The following is a 17,500-nucleotide window of genomic DNA, read 5'->3' on the forward strand; positions in this document are numbered from 1 at the left end:
TTGTCGATGTGAGGGAGACTCGGGAGCTTCCCAAACGCACTGCCGGACCACGTGCACGTTGTTGTTCTCCGCGTTCTGAGACACCGCGGTCATGGAGGAGGTAGTTGTTGTTGCTTGATGCTGTAGTAAGTCAGTGTTGTTATTGACAAGTTCCAGAGCTGTGGGGCTGTCCTCTTCTGGAGGGAAAAGCACATCATGACGGCCGATCAAAACCGCCATGAGCTGCTGGACCAAAACAGTACCTGAAGACACAAGAATATGAACGCAATGTTAGCGTTTGATTCAAGCTCAGTTCAAGCGCCAAACCACCATTTGGTCCAGACTTTCAGACTTTACTCTTAAATCTGAACCACGTTGCAGGTGTGAAACTTCCCCGGACCACGGTGTAGACCAAGCAGCCAACACTAGGGCTGGAAGAAAACATCAGTTCTGCAATATATCGCAATAATTCATTTCACAATACTGTAACGATATTCAAAAGGAGGTTTTGAAGAGGTTCATTTTTGTTTTTCTTTTTTGTTTCTATTCTATTTATTCTTATTTCACACTCTTTTATTCAATAATGTTGGTTCCTTTGTTTGGATTGAACTCAAATCCTGTTCTGATGTTAGTTGTGAACTAATAGAATGTGAACATTTGAACAGGATCTGAAACTGGAATGTCTGGAAAACAGAATTTCAGTTTGAACACAGTTGGAACATTTGCTGATAGAACATTAGATCCGGTTGGGATCAAATACAAATGTGTTTAGGATTTGTGCAGATTTCTGCTGGAATTCAATTCTTCAAGGAAATAATCATTTAAAAAAAAAAAAAGAAATAAACAAAAAATGGCCTTTTTAACTGTATCATGGTTTATCATGATATGTCGTATCGTGATCCTAGTGTTGTGATTTGTATCGTATGGCCAGATTCTTGCCGATACACAGCCCTGACCATCACTTGGTTTGACTGCACAACCATCAAACAACACGGAGAACACTTTTTGTAGTGTTCCAGACTAATCACAGATGTTCTGCAAAGCTATCATGAATAAAAATAAGGATGACTGGACATGTATCTGACTGGCATGTTCTATTGAGAACCAATAACAGCCTGAATTTGTCAGGTTCTGCCTCTGTGTTAGAGTCCTGTGGTCTGGATGCAGGAGGTCAATGTTCCCATAGAAGTGGGCGGTACTTTCACTGGAGGAGAACTCAGCTGATTCAATGAAAGTCCATATATGACTTCTATCAGTGCTTAATAGTAACTATATTAGTATCTATAACCATTTCCTTGTTATAACAATCAAAATATGGACAACTGTAAGTAAAGAAAAAATTGTCCAAAAATTAAAAAATCGAAATTTGGCAAAACTGTGAACAAACATTGTAGACATTGTTCCAAGGAAGCTACATAAAAAATGTAAATGAATCTGACCAGTTGTTTTGGAGAAGATTGTTAAAATCCTGACATTATTGACCTTAAGTTTGACCCTTCAAGGTCACTCAAGGTCAAAGGTCATGAACCCAAATAAAAGTCCATATGTGACTTCCTATCAGTGCTCAATCGTAACTATACTGATATCTGTAACCATTTCCACGTAATAAGAATCAAAATATGGACCTTTATAAGTAAAGGTACATTTCAAAAATTAGCAAAAAATCCAAAAATCTAAATTTCTTAAAATCGTAAACAAGCTTTGTAGACATTTTCCCAAGAAAGCTACATATAAAATTTGAAATGAATCCAACCAGTAGTTTCATCAGAGAAGAAGTTTGAAGAAATTGCTATCGAAGACGACTACGACATACATAGCGCCTTTACAGTTGCTCACGTCCTATCGGCCGGTGAGCTAATAAAAACTACGGAAGGCAACAGGGTCCATTCAACTGCAGTGTGAAAGTAAAAGTAAGTGGACAAAAAATGAAACAAAAATGTGAACTTCGAGCATTTTCACAACTGAAAGTTTGGGCCAAGGTGTCAGAATCTAAAAGTCTTTGGACAGGACCAGCTTTAATACTGACCTTCCATTATAGCCACTGGATCTTCAAGTTTGGGCCTCAGTATATTTGGCCCAAACACTGTAGCGAGGTTCTGCACGCTCATTTTATTCACCCCCGAATATGACTGGACTTCATCTAAAAACCTGTAAAAAGAAGTAAATAAATAAAACACAATAATTAACCACACACTCCTCCTAACATAACCAGACTGACTGTTTAAGGCTGTTTTTGTCACCTGCAGATATACTTGAGGAGGTTGTAGTTGACTGGAGGTAGACTTTCCACAAGCTTCCTCAACTCCTTCATACCCTGGAGAAGAACACAGCGGTTATCAAGTGAACTATCAATAAACCCAATGAAGAGATCTGGTGTCAGGATGGATTCAACAGATCAATAACACACTTAAAAATAATAATAATAAAAATAATAATAGCTTTATTTATGTAGCACCTTTAAAAACTAAGTTTACAAAGTGCTTTGACAGACAAAGCAGAAGGACACAACGGCAGGATACAAGATGCAAGTAAAGACACTAGAACAGAAAAGAACACAATAAAAGAGATGTGGACGCAAACGCAGAAACATGACACTGAAGAAATGAAGTGAATCAGAGTAAAAAGGGCAGAGAGAACACGATGCTGTCAAATCAAAGTAAAATGAAGAAATGAGATAAAGCACTGTATGAGAATATACAGGGTGTCCCATCAGTCTCCATCCATAGGAGACATAATACATTCCATACATATATGGTTCTAACATGTATTTCTTTCTATTTCTTCTGTATAGTTCCTCAGCAGTGGAGGACACGCACTGAAATGTGTTCCCGACAACATGGCAGTCATATAGAGCATATTATAGAAATAAAAATGGTTTATGTCAAGAAACGTTTATTTTTCCTATGTATGGAGACTTATGGGACACCCTGTAGATTAATAATCAAACAGGCTAAAATTCAAATTTAAAAAATTTAAATTAAAATGACAAAGGGACAGACATCACATAAAGGCAAGTCCATAAAAATGTGTTTGAAGAAGTGATTTAAAAGATGTCACTGATTCCTCAGCCTTCTGTCCTGGGGCAGGCCGTTCCAAAGTGGGGGGGTCCTGATGGAAAAGGCCCCCCCCCAGGATCTAAGGCTGGCTCCCAGTCAAACTAGCATGTCCTCTATAGGCAGGGCCCAGGCCCATTCAGGCTTTAAAAGAGATCAGTCCCATTTTAAAGTCATTTGTAAAACCCACAGGAGCCGACGGAGGGACACCAGGACTGGGCTGATGTGAGCTCATCTGTTCACACCAATCAGAAGCCCAGCTGCTGCGTTCTGGACCAGTTGGAGGCGGGACAGAAGTGAGTGACAGTAGTGGAGTCTGGTGAATCTGAATGAGTGGACGACTGTTTCCAGGTCAGAGTGTGTGGAGAAAACAGGACTGGAAAACTTCACTGATGTGAATGATGCTACTGCCTGATCCACATTAAAGACTAGAATGAAAATCACAACTGAAAAGTCGGTTACTATTGGTTAGACAGTCTCTTCTTTGCACAGAAAGACAAACTGATTTTTTAAGAGCACCTTCCCACAGAAAACATTTGGTGGATTAGATGTAAAAAAAAAAAAAAAAAGTTAATCTTTTATTTTGGTCAGAATATCTTATCTAAAAATAGGAAACACTTATTTTTGATCTCTGATGGGGCGCTATGTAAGTAAAATTTGATTGACTGATTGATTGATTGATTGATTTTTTGTCATGTTGTCATGTGCAATAATCACAAAGAAAGGTGACTATATTTATCAGTTTTGTGTCTGATCTAAATTTCATATGATTACCATTTTCCCTTAAATATTTTGGTATCACCAGTCCAAACCACTTAACCCTTTAACAACTGCAGTCTCTCCGGTGCTGCGTTTTGCACCGTACAGCCTTCAAATGACTGAAACTCCTGAACCATTAGCACTATTCACAAATTCACAAATAGCATCAGAAGGCTGAGATCCTGAACTTTCCGACACTGTATAACGCTTTATGGCAGCAATGTGGGACTCTGTTACAGGTAGAAAGGAACTGTTTCAGAGACTTCTACACAGGCTAAAAAAAAGAAGAGAGAATATATTTACATTCTTAGGACTCTAAACAGATGGTACATATCATTAAGGAAGCAAAAGTCATGTGTTATATTGTATAAATGTGAGATGGGGGTGGGATTTCATGAGTTTTCTTCTTCCCACTCCTTTTTGAGCAGAATACGTTGAATTTATTTGGTTACTAGTGCACATGGCACCTTTATTTATGAATGTATTTGCTCTGCCTTTAGTTCTTGTACACAAAACATGGTACATTTTTTCTTCTGCTCAAAAAAAATAAGTGAATGAATGAAATGAGTCAATCCTTGTGTTCTTACCACTTCCTCATCTTTTCCAAGAATTTTGGCACAGGCCAGGAAGTCATCGTACTTGTGGAAGGGAACGACAGGCTCAGGAAGCTCTCGTAGATACAGCTTCAGTAGAGACGCCACTGTATGGACATCTGTGTTACTGTGGAAAAGGCACAGATGATGTTATTATTACGATCCCAGAACATGTCCAGGTAACGGCACATTACAGTGAGTCTGCATCACCACTGGAACTGCTGGAACAGCCCACCGTTAGGCCGGCTCTAAGGGTCACCCAGACGCAAACATGGTCTGAGACTGCCCTCCCTCCATGTCCCTGAACAAACACGAGCAAGCTACAAAATACATGACCAGCAATCAGCAAACTGCAATTAGAGAGATTCACTGACATCAAAACAGTGAAACCAGGAAGGGAATCAAAGTAACAAAATAACAAATAGAAGAATACTTGAAGCTCACTATGCTTACCTCCAAACACCACCAAGAAAACCACATGACACCAATCTGACCTACGCTCCGAACAAAAAACAGGAGGAAACTTAAAGGAAAGATCCCGCCTTTTGTATCTGATCACACAAAGCCATCCTGCTTTAGGGTTAACCCTAACCCTAACCCTAACCCTAACCCTGCTTTAGGGTTAACCCTAACCCCTAACCCTAACCCCTAACCCTAACCATAACCCCCAACCCCTGACCCTAACCCTAACCCCCAACCCCTAACCCTAACCCCAACCCTAACCCTAACCCCTAACCCTAACCATAACCCTAACCCTAACCCCCAACCCCTAACCCTAACCCTAACCCCAACCCTAATCCTTAACCCTAACCCTAACCTTAACCCCTAACCCTAACCCTAACCCTAACCCTAACCCCTAACCCTAACCCCTAACCCTAACCATAACCCTAACCATAACCCCCAACCCCTAACCCTAACCCTAACCCCAACCCTAACCCTTAACCCTAACCCTAACCTTAACCCCTAACCCTAACCATAACCCTAACCCTAACCCTAACCCTAACCTTAACCCTAACCCTAACCTTAACCCCTAACCCTAACCCTTACCCCTAACCCTAACCCTAACCCTAACCCTAACCATAACCCTAACCCTAACCCTAACCCTAACCCCTAACCCTAACCCCTAACCCTAACCTTAACCCCTAACCCTAACCCCTAACCCTAACCCCTAACCCCTAACCCTAACCATAACCCTAACCCTAACCCTAACCCCTAACCCTAACCCCTAACCCTAACCTTAACCCCTAACCCTAACCCCTAACCCCTAACCCTAACCCCTAACCCGTCCTGTCCTCTGTGACATTTTCAGCCTAAACCAGTTGAATTAACACTGAAAGGCAGGAACAGCTGCCACGGGTAAACAAATGAAACTGTCATGGCGGCCAAAGTGTTCATGCTGTAACCTGGTAATTTGGTGGAAAACCAGATGGACGCCCACTGGCCCCTCCCATTGGCCCCTCCCATTGGCCCCTCCCATTGGCCCCTCCCATGACCTTTGATTGGATTTAAATCCTACCGCTACTTCACTCAAACCAGTTTGAACTTGGATTACTTGTCCCCTGTTCACTCATGCATGTAAATCTGGGTCTGTAAATGTGGACAAACATCCACCAACCCCCTACAGACCACCAGAAAAGAACATTCCAAAAATTATCAAATGCGGAACTGGGGGTCATTTTCAACATGTATAGTTTTTTTTTATACACCCTGTATAAGGCCATAAATATCTAATAGGTAACGTCAAATATACAACAGCTCAGCGTCGTATGGTTTAGGTCAGGGCTGTCAAACTCATGTTAGTTCAGTTCCACATTCAGCCAAATGTGATCTGCAGTGGGCCCAACCAGTCCAAGAAGAGCAGAATAATAGATAAAACATGTCAACTCTAAACTTTCCTCTATGTTTGGAGCAAAAAAAGTAAAATTATGCAATGAAATTGTTTACATTTACCAAGTATCCTTTAAAACAATGTGAAGAACATGAACAAACTGAAATTTCTCACTTTATCATTTTCACACGTAAATTACAATTTACAGATCACAGCGGATCCACAAATACTCAAAACATTTAATAACAGGTAGAATACTGTTAAAATGACACTTCAGACATTTAAAAATGTTCATATTTGTTGAGGTTATTTGTGTTTTTGTGAAATGTTAGTTTGTTTTAATGTAAATACAGTACAATGGCATGAAAATGTTTATATTTACAAAGACAAAATTTGGAGTTGTGAGTATTTATTGGTTTTTATGACAGTATTTGACCGATCCGACACACTGGAGATTAAATTGGTCTGTTTGCAGAACCTGAACTAAAATGGTTAATATATTCAGTGTAATTTTTGTATTTCATGAATTCATCCCAGGGGCTGGACTGGACCCTTTGGTGGGCTGGATTTGGGCCCTGGACCGCATGTTTGACACCTGTGGTTTAGATGTAATGCTCACCATGACCTGAGGGGCTGCAGGTGCACTACACAGTGTGCATGTGACATGATGGCAGCAGGAAACCTGATCCTGTGTCCTGGGTTTCTGGAAAAGCTGTGATGTTGATGTACAGATGCTGACAAACCTGTCGGAGCTTATTAATGAATATAAGAAGGGATGGTGAAGGGGGGGGGGGGCAGATGACATATGATTGCAGATCCCACCACACATGTATGTCTGTCATTCTGATTTATGGACAAAGGTTGTCACAAACACAACCGTCTGTCGATAAAGGAAGTGACAACATGTACAGAGTGAACACTTTACACAGTATATGACCAGGGCTGGAAGAAAAGATCTGTTCTGCAATATATCACAATATTTCATTTCACAATACTGTACTGGTATTAAAAAGTACTGTATGGATATTTTAGGTATTTATTCAAATGCAGATATTGTGGAGGTTCATTTTTCTTTTTTGTGTATATCTTATTTATTTTTATTTCACACTCTTTTATTCAATAATGTTGGTTCCTTTGTTTGGATTGAACTCCAATCCTGTTCTGATGTTAGTTGTGAACTAATAGAATCTGAACATTTGAACAGGATCTGAAACTGGAATGTCTGGAAAACAGAATTTCAGTTTGAACACAGTTGGAACATTTGCTGATAGAACATTAGATCCTGTTGGGATCAAATACAAATGTGTTTAGTATTTGTGCAGATTTCTGTTGGAATTCAGTTCTTCAAGGAAATAATCATTTACAAAAAGAAACAAAAAAATTGTCTTTTTAACAGTATCATGATATATTGTATTGTGATCTTAGTATTGTGATTTGTATCATATCACTAGATTTTTGCTGATACACAGCCCTATATATGAACATCATTTTTTCATTTTTTCTTTTTTTTTTTTTAAAGACTGCAGCTTTCAATGATCTGACCACACCCACAAGAAATCTATTTGTTTGTTGTTTTCAGATTAACTCATAAAGACCCAAACATCCACTGTCGACCAAAACCATCTGCTGATCTAAACTGTTTAATACCTGTTGATCCACTAATCTTATCAATACATGTCAATAACTGGTGTCAAATGCAGTTCTCATGGTCATCAGATATGACCCATTTGGACGTTCAGAGGCTCTGTAGTTACCATGGAAACACCATCATCTTCTACATCATTGATAAATCAGTCAAACCCATGCAGGTGGATCAGTGACAGTGGATGGACACACTGGGGTTATGTTCAGTTAATGACAGATTTTGTGGGAAAGGTCACATCTTTTTCATTTAAGAAAAGTCAGGTGGTTAATTTTTGTTCGTTATCCACATGTTTTAAAGATAGTTTGTAAATATAAACATTTTCATTAGTCATGTCCCGATCTGGATTTTTTAGCTTCCGATTTGATCCAGTTCTTTTGGGATTAGTTTTGCCGATACCGATCCAATACTGATCTGATATGGACTTTTTACAGTGAAATTCTGATTTAAATTTGGAGTCATTTAGAGGTTATTATGCTATTATTTGACTGGAGATCACAGTTGGGCTGAATGTGGAACCTGAACTAAAACAGCTATGACACCTCTGACTCTTAATAACTTTAGTTTAATTTTTGCTCTTTCCACATTCAGACTGTGGACAAATTCGACCCTTCTGTGTCCCACAGCTGTAGTGTGTCTATGGACAGGTCCGTCCAGGTGTTATATGGGGCTGCGTTCGGTGCCGTGCATTAGTGATGTGAAGCAGGTTACTCGCGGGTCGGGTTGGGGCGGGTCAAATGAATGTCAGTTTATTTGCGGGTCGGGTCGGGTCGGGTCAAATAATTCGACGAAAGCCCCACAGGTTAAAAACAAACAGACCCAGGCATCAGAACCGGACCTCAGAATGAGTCCACGCAGAGTGAAAATTAAACTTAGACGCTTGACTAGCCCCTCTGAGCCTCCAGCTGTTGTGCAGATCGGCCCAATCTCATGACTAAATCCGATCTGATCCGATCCGATCTTCCAAAAAAAGCCAGATCGGTAGTCGATACAGATCTGTAATCGGATCGGGACATCCCTAATTTTCATACAGTAATTTTACCTTTTTCACTCTAAAACAGTGGTCCCCAACCACCGGTCCGTGGATCATTTGGTACCGGGCCGCAAAGAAAAAAAATTGTGGTTAAAATTAAAGCAATTTTTTTCCATTAGTCTTACGGAGGTTTCATTTTGAAAAGCGACCGTTCCCGCCCTCGCCTCCCAGCCGCTGTTGACTCTGGTGCCATTTCATGAATCAGTAGAAACACAAGCTAAAGAAATGAGCCAAAAACTAAACTCACTGGAGAACTTTTTCAGGAAGAAACGAGGAAATGATGGGTCTGCAGAAGGGTCACAGACTGCCTGCAAACAGAAAGCTGCATTTAGAAGGAAATAGGAGGATTCCTGCCTCAGTTCCAGGTTCATCCAACAGGTGACACCAGCTCCTCCAAACTGCTGCCACACATCCATCCATGTTTGAGACAAATTCAAACCTCTGTGCATTCTGGATTCCAGTCACAGCAGAATATGAGGAGATCACCACAAAAGCCCTGACAGTCCTTCTTCTGTTTCCAACCTCATATCTTTGTGTGTCTGGGTTTTCTGGATGACAGTTCCAGTAGTGGACTGGATCTACAGAACCCACCTGGACTGTGTGTCCCCATCAGCCCCAGATGGGACCATCTAGTTCCAGTTAAACCAGTCCAGGGTTCCACTGGTTCTGCATTAGGGTGAGTTGATGTTCTCCTGCAGAATCAGTGGAACTGTCTGATCTACAGTGGAAGTGTTTCAGATCACATGCTCTGAACTGACAAAGGGTTTTGTTCTTGGAACCCCCGCACCTCTACCCGGTCCGCGGAAAATGTTCATGCATGAAACCGGTCCGTAGAACAAAGAAGGTTGGGGAGCACTGATCTAAAGCACAGAGAAAAGTCTGGAGTTGGCATTATTTCTATATGCTTGTGTTAGTATTTGTCTGGTCGCACCCACCACAGATCCTACTGGACTGAGTGTGGAACCTGAACTAAAAGGAGTCTGACCCCCCTGCATTAGGCAGGAAAATATCAATGCAAACAGCTTTATCTATACAGAGCTGAAAACTATGTCAAATCTAAAACACTAATACACAACTGTGTTTGAAATGTTCGCTCAGGCCCCCTCATGACCCTCACAAGGAATAAACAGTTCAGAAAATTCATGAATGGGTGTTTGAGATGCTCTGTATTCAACAATTTTACATATTTTAGGGTTTACTGAATGAATGAATTTATTTTGGTTGTACATCAATTATTTTACTTAGTTCATTAATCATAATAAACATTCATTCATTTTCTGAACCCTCTTTATCCTCACTAGGGTCACGGGGGTCGCTCGGAGCCCATCCCAGCTACATAGGGGCGAAGGCAGGGTACACCCTGGACAAGTCCGTAATAAACATAAAAAACAAAATATACAGGAACAGGCTAGAAGCAAAAGCTTATTTTGTTGCCATCCTTTTCACCTAAGACACACTTACATCAACTCAAATGTGGACAGCATCGAGCATTCACACCAGAATAATAAAAAGAGTCAACAACAACAAACATATCTGCCATCTCAATTCAATATTTCTGAATAATTTTAAGCTTAAGGCACTTTTTTTTTTTTTTTTTAAATTTCACCACAGGAGTGGATAACTTAAATGCATCGTACGGTCCATTGTGTGTTGTGTTGTTTGCTACGATGCTACTCTACTTCATGTGCAGCGCCGCTGTTATCCTTTTATCTTGCATTAGGATTTGTTCCAGACCAGAGCAGCACCAGTCCACCATCCAAACATATCAGCTACACATTAACATGCACTGAGGAAATCCAAGCAGCTGGTGCACTCCAGTCTGTCCTTACCAGTCAAAAGAGGGTTTTTCTCCGCAGTCGAAGGCGTCCTGCAGCTCTTTGACCAGGTTGGCCTGTCCCGGCAGCCTGAACAGACCCTCCTCCCGAAGGCCCCGCTGCCGAATGAAATCCACGCACTGCTCCACCAGCATCGGGGCCAGCTTGTTCCCAAAGCGCCGTTCATACCGCACCGTCTCCTCCAGCTTCTGACCAAAGATCCCTAAAAGACAAGGACTCATGATCAGAGACTGCATCAGTAATGTTACCCACTGGCACTGGGTGGTACTCTGGGTTCACATTTAACCCTGTAAAGCCTGAACCTTTAAACCACTGACAGAAAATTCCAGTTCTTTGAAACTGGAGCCTGTATTGGGCCTTCTGAATGACCAACAACTTTTTTTTTTTTTTTTTCAAATATCAATTTCCATGTGTGATTTTCAGTTTTGTATCATATTTGATACATCAGGTCTCAATGCTCAAATATTATTATTTCTGAACAAACAAAAACATAAAATAACATAAACATGTCTAAAAAATTGGTAATTCCTTTTCAAAACTGACACATTTCTGACAATTTGGGCTGTGTATCGACAAGAATGTGGCTATACGATACAAATCACAACACTAGGATCACAATACGATATATCACGATATATCATGATACTGTTAAAAAGGCAATTTTTTGTTTGTTTCTTTTTTAAAAATTATTTCCTTGAAAAATTGAATTCCATCAGAAATCTGCCCAAATCCTAAACACATTTGTATTTGATCCCAACAGGATCTAATGTTCTATCACCAAATGTTCCAACTGTGTTCAAACTGAAATTCTGTTTTCCAGACATTCCAGTTTCAGATCCTGTTCAAATGTTCAGATTCTATTAGTTCAGAACTAACATCAGAACAGGATTTGAGTTCAATCCCAACAAAGGAATGAACATTATTGAATAGAGTGTTAAATAAGAATAAATAAAATATGAACAAAAAAGAAAAAAACAAAAAAAAAAAAGAACCTCCACCATATCTGCACTTGAATAAATACCTACAAATATCCATACAGTACTTTTTAATATCGATACAGTATTTTGAAATGAAATATCACGATATATTGCAGAACCGATATTGTCTTACAGCCCTACTGACAGTCTTATAGTGTCACTGGAAAGGCCTCTAGTGAATGACTTCCTCCCCCTGGTGGATTATCTGTGTATTGCATGTATCTAATTGTATACATGAGGCTTTTCAAGAAAAAAAATATCATACTGATCATGCAGAGGGCTTCAAAAGTCATGTATCAAATATGATACGTTCGGCATGATAGGGTTAAACATTTATTCATAGTTTACAGGTTTTTTACGTCAAACCCATTTGTAACCACAGTGCACGTGCGCCAAACATACGGCCCGTGGGCCTAAAGGGTCCGGTCCGGTAGCCTGTTCAGCTATCCGGTTTTTTTAGTCTGTTCAATAAATGATCTGGAACTGCTCCATTCGCTGTGAAATATGCCCAATCTATTTTATACCAGACCAATCACAAGTCTTGGGGGCGTACTGACTTCTTTTTGTCGCGAGTCAAAGTCAGTTCCAAGTCCACAAATCTGTTTCGAACGGTTGTCGGTTGTTTGATTCAAAAACAAGGACTGAATGACGGATTACAGCCTGTATTCTTACATTTCTGTGACAAAAGCGTCACATCCGTCTTATCTGTGATTGGTTTACTCTGCACCTGTTACTCCCGCCTTCATATTTGGATTCAAGCCTCATAATTTCAGATGGATTTCTTATTGACACAGACAGATGGCAGCCCAGACTACTAACCCAGCCCATGGGATGAGTTTATGAAATTCAAAAGTTACACTGAAGATATTAACAATCATTTTAGTTCAGGTTCCACATTCGACAATACATGTTCCTTTCATCTTACATGTGTTTTCATATGTTTTATTTATACAACCTATACCTCTTAGATTTTTTCTTTTTTTTTGAAGGGGGGGGGGGGGGTGTAGAAGCCAATAATGTAATAACAACCGATAACATAATAACAAACAATAATGTAATAAAGGCCGATAACCTAATAAATTTGCTATTTTTTAAATGTAATAAGCCAATAACATAATATCTGGCCAATAATATAATACAAGTCCTGAACCGATAACATAATAGCTTTTGGCCAATAATGTTATAACTTATTACGTTATTGGCTCAGTTATTACATTTGCAAAGAACTATTTTTTTTACCAGGACAATAACGTAATAACCGGCCAATAAGTTATAACATTATTGACCAGAAGTTATTATGTTATCAGTTCAAGACTTTTATTACGTAGTTGGCCAGATATTACGTTATTGGCTTATTACATTTTAAAAACGGCAAATTTATTACATTATTGGCTGTTAGTATGGTACCGCCTGTTATTACAATATTGGCTTCTACAGGGGGTAAGGAACCAAATATGGTAACTTCATTAACCTTGATATTCTACATAACAATAAAACATTTTGAAAATTTTCACAAAAGTAATAAAGTCCTGTTAGGTCCTCCAACAACACACTATAAGATTGAAATTTGGAATTTCAGAGTATTTCTATGAGTGAATTATAAAGGGTTAAGCACAAAGCACTTGTATTTAAAAAAACCAAAGTGGCAAAAGGAAAAATAAAGAACTCTAACTGAGAGCAACACTTCCTAGATGTAATCATCTTTTATTGTGGACAGAAAATTTGCAGTTAAAATATTAAAAGTATGACTGAGAAAAAGTCATTTAAATGTGATAACTGAATACTGTGATATAAAATCCTATGTGATTTTCACTGCTGAAAGTGAAAGGGGTATTAATGCAAAGACTGACTAAAGACACCAGTGAACCATTTAAAGCTGAAGAGAAATCAAAGACAGTGGTTGAATCAACTGAAAAAAGCCCCCCCCCCCTCAGTTCTCTTAAGGTCGGCAGACACAAAAACATGTACACCCACAAACCGTCTGATGATTAAATCTCTAACTTCCTGCTGAGCACCTCTCACCTTTTGTCAGAGGCTAAAAAAACCAGACAGACTTCCATTTGCAGCCGTCTCATGCAGATGCAACACCAGAGGGGATTAAGGCAGCCTTCCTGACAGATTTACATCTGCATGCTTTTCCGCTCTCCAGACACAGACACAAGCAACTCACACACATGTGGACACGTGGTACGACGAGCTGTGGCACGGCCAAAGAGGCGGAGGCGGAGCTTACCGGGCTTTTCAGGACTTTGACAGCCTTTAACAAAGCGATCAATAGCTTCCAAAAGCGTCCATGTGAATGTTTTATTAACACAAAGTAACGTTGCTATGCATCTGCCATGAGACCTGACAGCAGCGTTGGGAGTAACACATTACAAAAGTAATGCACTACACTAACACACAGGTGTCAAACATGCGTCCCGGGGGCCAAATCCAGCCCACCAAAGGGTCCAGTCCGGCCCTGGGCAGGAATCTGTGAAATGCAAAAATTACACTGAAGACATGAACAGTCCTTTCAGTTCAGGTTCCACATTCAGACCAGTTCAGTCTCATAATAACCTAGAAATAATGACAACTCCACATTTTTCTCTTTGTAAATGTTTTCATGTTTTTACACTAAAACAAAGTATAATTTTACAAAAAGTCTGAATAATCTGAACAAATATGAACAACCTGAAATGCAATTTTAATAATATTCCACCTGTTACTAAATGTTTTGTGTATCTGTAGATCCACTGTGATCTGTACGTTCTAATGTACATGTGGAAATGATTAACGAAAGCAGAATAGTGTTCAAATTACACTGATTTTTTCAGTTTGTTCATGTTATTCACATTGTTTGAAAGGATAGCTTGTAGATGGAAACATTTTCATCATGTAATTTTACTTTTTTCACTGTAAAAGAAAGAGAAATGTGTGGAGTTGACCTTATTTCTATATTCTTTTGTTCTTATTTGACTGGTCCGGCCCACTGCAGATCAGATTTAGCTGAATGTGGGACTGAACTAACAGGAGTTTGACAGCCCTGCACTACCAGATTACTTTTTGCTGCAACACAGTAGTGGAGTATTTTTCAACCTTGGGGTCGGGACCTGACGTGGGGTCGCCTGGAATTCAAAAAGGGGTCGCATGAAGTTTCAAGTAATTGATAAAAAAAACAAAACTTACTAAGAAAAAATCTATGGTGACTTGACAGAGACAATCCTAATCCATAGCAGACAAACTGAAGCTGAAACTGCAGCACTGTGCTTCTGTTTGGGTCACATGTTCACTGTGGTCAGTTTCAGATGCTGCAGCTCTTTCATCATTCATAGTTTCAGTTCTTGTTTGTTCAGTATTCATTGTCCTCCTTGTAAATCCCAGCTGGACTGACTGGACAGATCCTGAGCTTTAATCTACACCTGGATTTACTGCCTCTGTCCACAATAACAGACATTATATAGACTAAATGTCCTCTGAAATTAACGTTTATTTGCAACATAATATAGCAAACTATTACATGATCAGAAACAAATTAATTTTAGCAAAATAATGCCTCCACTAATCCTATCAATCCATGTAAATAATTAGTGTCAAATACAGTTCTTCATCTTTTCATGGTCATCAGATATGACCCATTTGGACGTTCAGAGGCTCCGTAGTTATCATGGAAACACCATCATCTTCTACAGCATTGATTCCCCAGTCAAACCCATGCAGTTGGATCAATGACAGTGGATGGACACACTGGGGTTATGTTCAGTTCATGATATCTTAAGTCACTTTTTCTTCATTTTTCTCTGTTTTGATATAATAACCTTTGAATTTATTCTGAGTTGTAATGAACATCTAAATTAATAATTATTGATAATTTTTATTTATTTATTTTTTATTTCACTATTTTAATTGTACAGCTGTTTTATGTTTTTAATCTATTCTTGTATTTTTCTTTAATTTTTAGTTTTTCCCCTGTAAGTCGCTTTGGAAAAAAGCATCTGCCAAATGTATAAAGGTAAATGTAATTAAATACAGCAAAATACATTATTTACAGTGAAAAATGCAAAATGCAGTGGATAACATTGTAATAAATAGTGATAAATTGCTTAATAAAGGTATAAATAGAAAGAAAAATTCATTTGGTAACTTCCACAAAAGTAGCACTGGGTCTTTATGGGTTAAATAACAGTAACAACTAATCTGTAATTGGGGATGGAACCAGATGAAAATCACAGTTATTGTGACCAAAACTATCACAGTTATCATTATTATCATGGTATTGTTGAAATTGTGCTCAAAATGTTCCAAAAGTACTGATACACACATTGAAAGAATTTAACCAAGTTGGATTTTGGAAAAAACAAACAAACAACAAATAATAACACAATAACAACCTAAATAACAAATAACAGTCCCACTGTCCCTTCTGTGTCAGAAACATTCCAATTTTAACCCTTAGTGGTCTGAGTCTGTTCTGTCTGTTTTTCAGTCCTTTTGATTTGGCCTTTATTTACTATAGAAACAAATGTTTACTATACACATGTTTGGGATCTGTTTTTTCAGCACAACTTCATCTATATCATCTGTCTGTTATTTTTTCACTTTAACCTACTATAAAAACACAAAAGGACAGAAAACACACACACAAAAAAAAAAAAATCTGATTTGAAAAATGTATAATGTATATGTTGTACTAAATTCAAACTATACTCAAATATTTGACATAAAAGCAGATCTTTACCTCGGGTTTTTTCCCCTAAAAGTGCGGTAATCAAACAAGGTTATCATGAGAATTAGAATTTAAATGGTAATACTAACCATCTGTGATTTTACCGCAGTTTATCGTTATACCGGTAATTGGAACGTCCCTATCTGTAATGTATTAAAGTTTGGAAATAACTTGCACAAACACTGCCTGACAGTGATAAACAACAGCTTACTCACCCCTTTTGAAACTGACACAAGTCGTAAGCTTCCGGAAGAAACGTCTGTTAATAAATTTGTGATACGATAACACACCAGTGGGGCTGAAAAAAAAGTGTCTGAATGGGAACATTTTCCAAAAGTCGGCCTCAGTCTCCACAGAATACGAGTAATCAGAGCGAAAACAAAGAGGAAGCGTGGGTTTGATGATGGCAGGGCAGTTCAAGTGTCTTCACGTCCATGTCTTTGAATCCTCTTCTGATGGAACAGGAGCAGCTGAGCAGATAACACTGGACTCTTTTCTTTCTCCTCTGGGTCAAACACTGGAGGGACTTTTCCACTTGGATCTTTACTGAAACCCAAATAACACAAGATGGTAAACACACACAAATTCCCCCAGAAATGCTCAAAGCTGCGTCTCAGTTTTCCAGCTTTTACACGGATGAGAGTGAAATGAAGATCAAGTGAACTCCGCTGCAGAAAGGAAAGCATGAACGTCCCCATCAGTGAGAGCACCAGGGGCTGGAAGAGGAAGAAGTGGAGAAAGCAGGTCATCCTTCCAGACCTTCTGGTCATGAGTCTAGGAATGTTTTCCCGGGTCACATGGAAGGGCGTGTGTGGAGCAGCTTAGGCAGAGTGTGCATGCATGTGTTTGGCTGCAGGTCTGCTGCTTCTGCTGCGGGGGGGTTCCAACGCTCCGTGTGCTGATACGGACGTCCACACACGAAACGGGATCCATGAAAACAGGCCTTCTCATATGGGGATACGCGTATAACCAGGGGCACTTGGAAGAAGCCCAGGGGGTATTTGAAACTTCTGTGGAAAACTACATGAACCCTTTCATGTATGACGTCCACACTTATGGAGCCACGGTTTTAGCTGACGTTCCAAAGGGTTCTAAA

General features: G+C 39.3%; 1 protein-coding gene across 1 annotated transcript in view; it reads right to left on the reverse strand.

Annotated features, from left to right (window-relative positions):
* Window positions 1-16,654, reverse strand: part of LOC115429294 (rho GTPase-activating protein 24-like) — a 21,670-nt gene extending 5,016 nt beyond the window's left edge. The window contains exons 1-6 of the mRNA XM_030148614.1: window positions 16,620-16,654; window positions 10,717-10,924; window positions 4,379-4,511; window positions 2,220-2,293; window positions 2,006-2,127; window positions 1-242 (exon numbers count right to left, since the gene is read on the reverse strand). The exon at window positions 1-242 is cut by the window's left edge and continues 944 nt beyond it. Coding sequence (XP_030004474.1) covers window positions 1-242; window positions 2,006-2,127; window positions 2,220-2,293; window positions 4,379-4,511; window positions 10,717-10,856 — 711 coding nt within the window. The 5' untranslated portion in view covers window positions 10,857-10,924; window positions 16,620-16,654. The remainder of the gene's footprint in view (window positions 243-2,005; window positions 2,128-2,219; window positions 2,294-4,378; window positions 4,512-10,716; window positions 10,925-16,619) is intronic.
* Window positions 16,655-17,500: the final 846 nt, after the last annotated feature.

The sequence above is a fragment of the Sphaeramia orbicularis genome, chromosome 12 (genome assembly GCF_902148855.1).
Source record: "Sphaeramia orbicularis chromosome 12, fSphaOr1.1, whole genome shotgun sequence".
Classification (NCBI taxonomy): Eukaryota; Metazoa; Chordata; class Actinopteri; order Kurtiformes; family Apogonidae; genus Sphaeramia; species Sphaeramia orbicularis.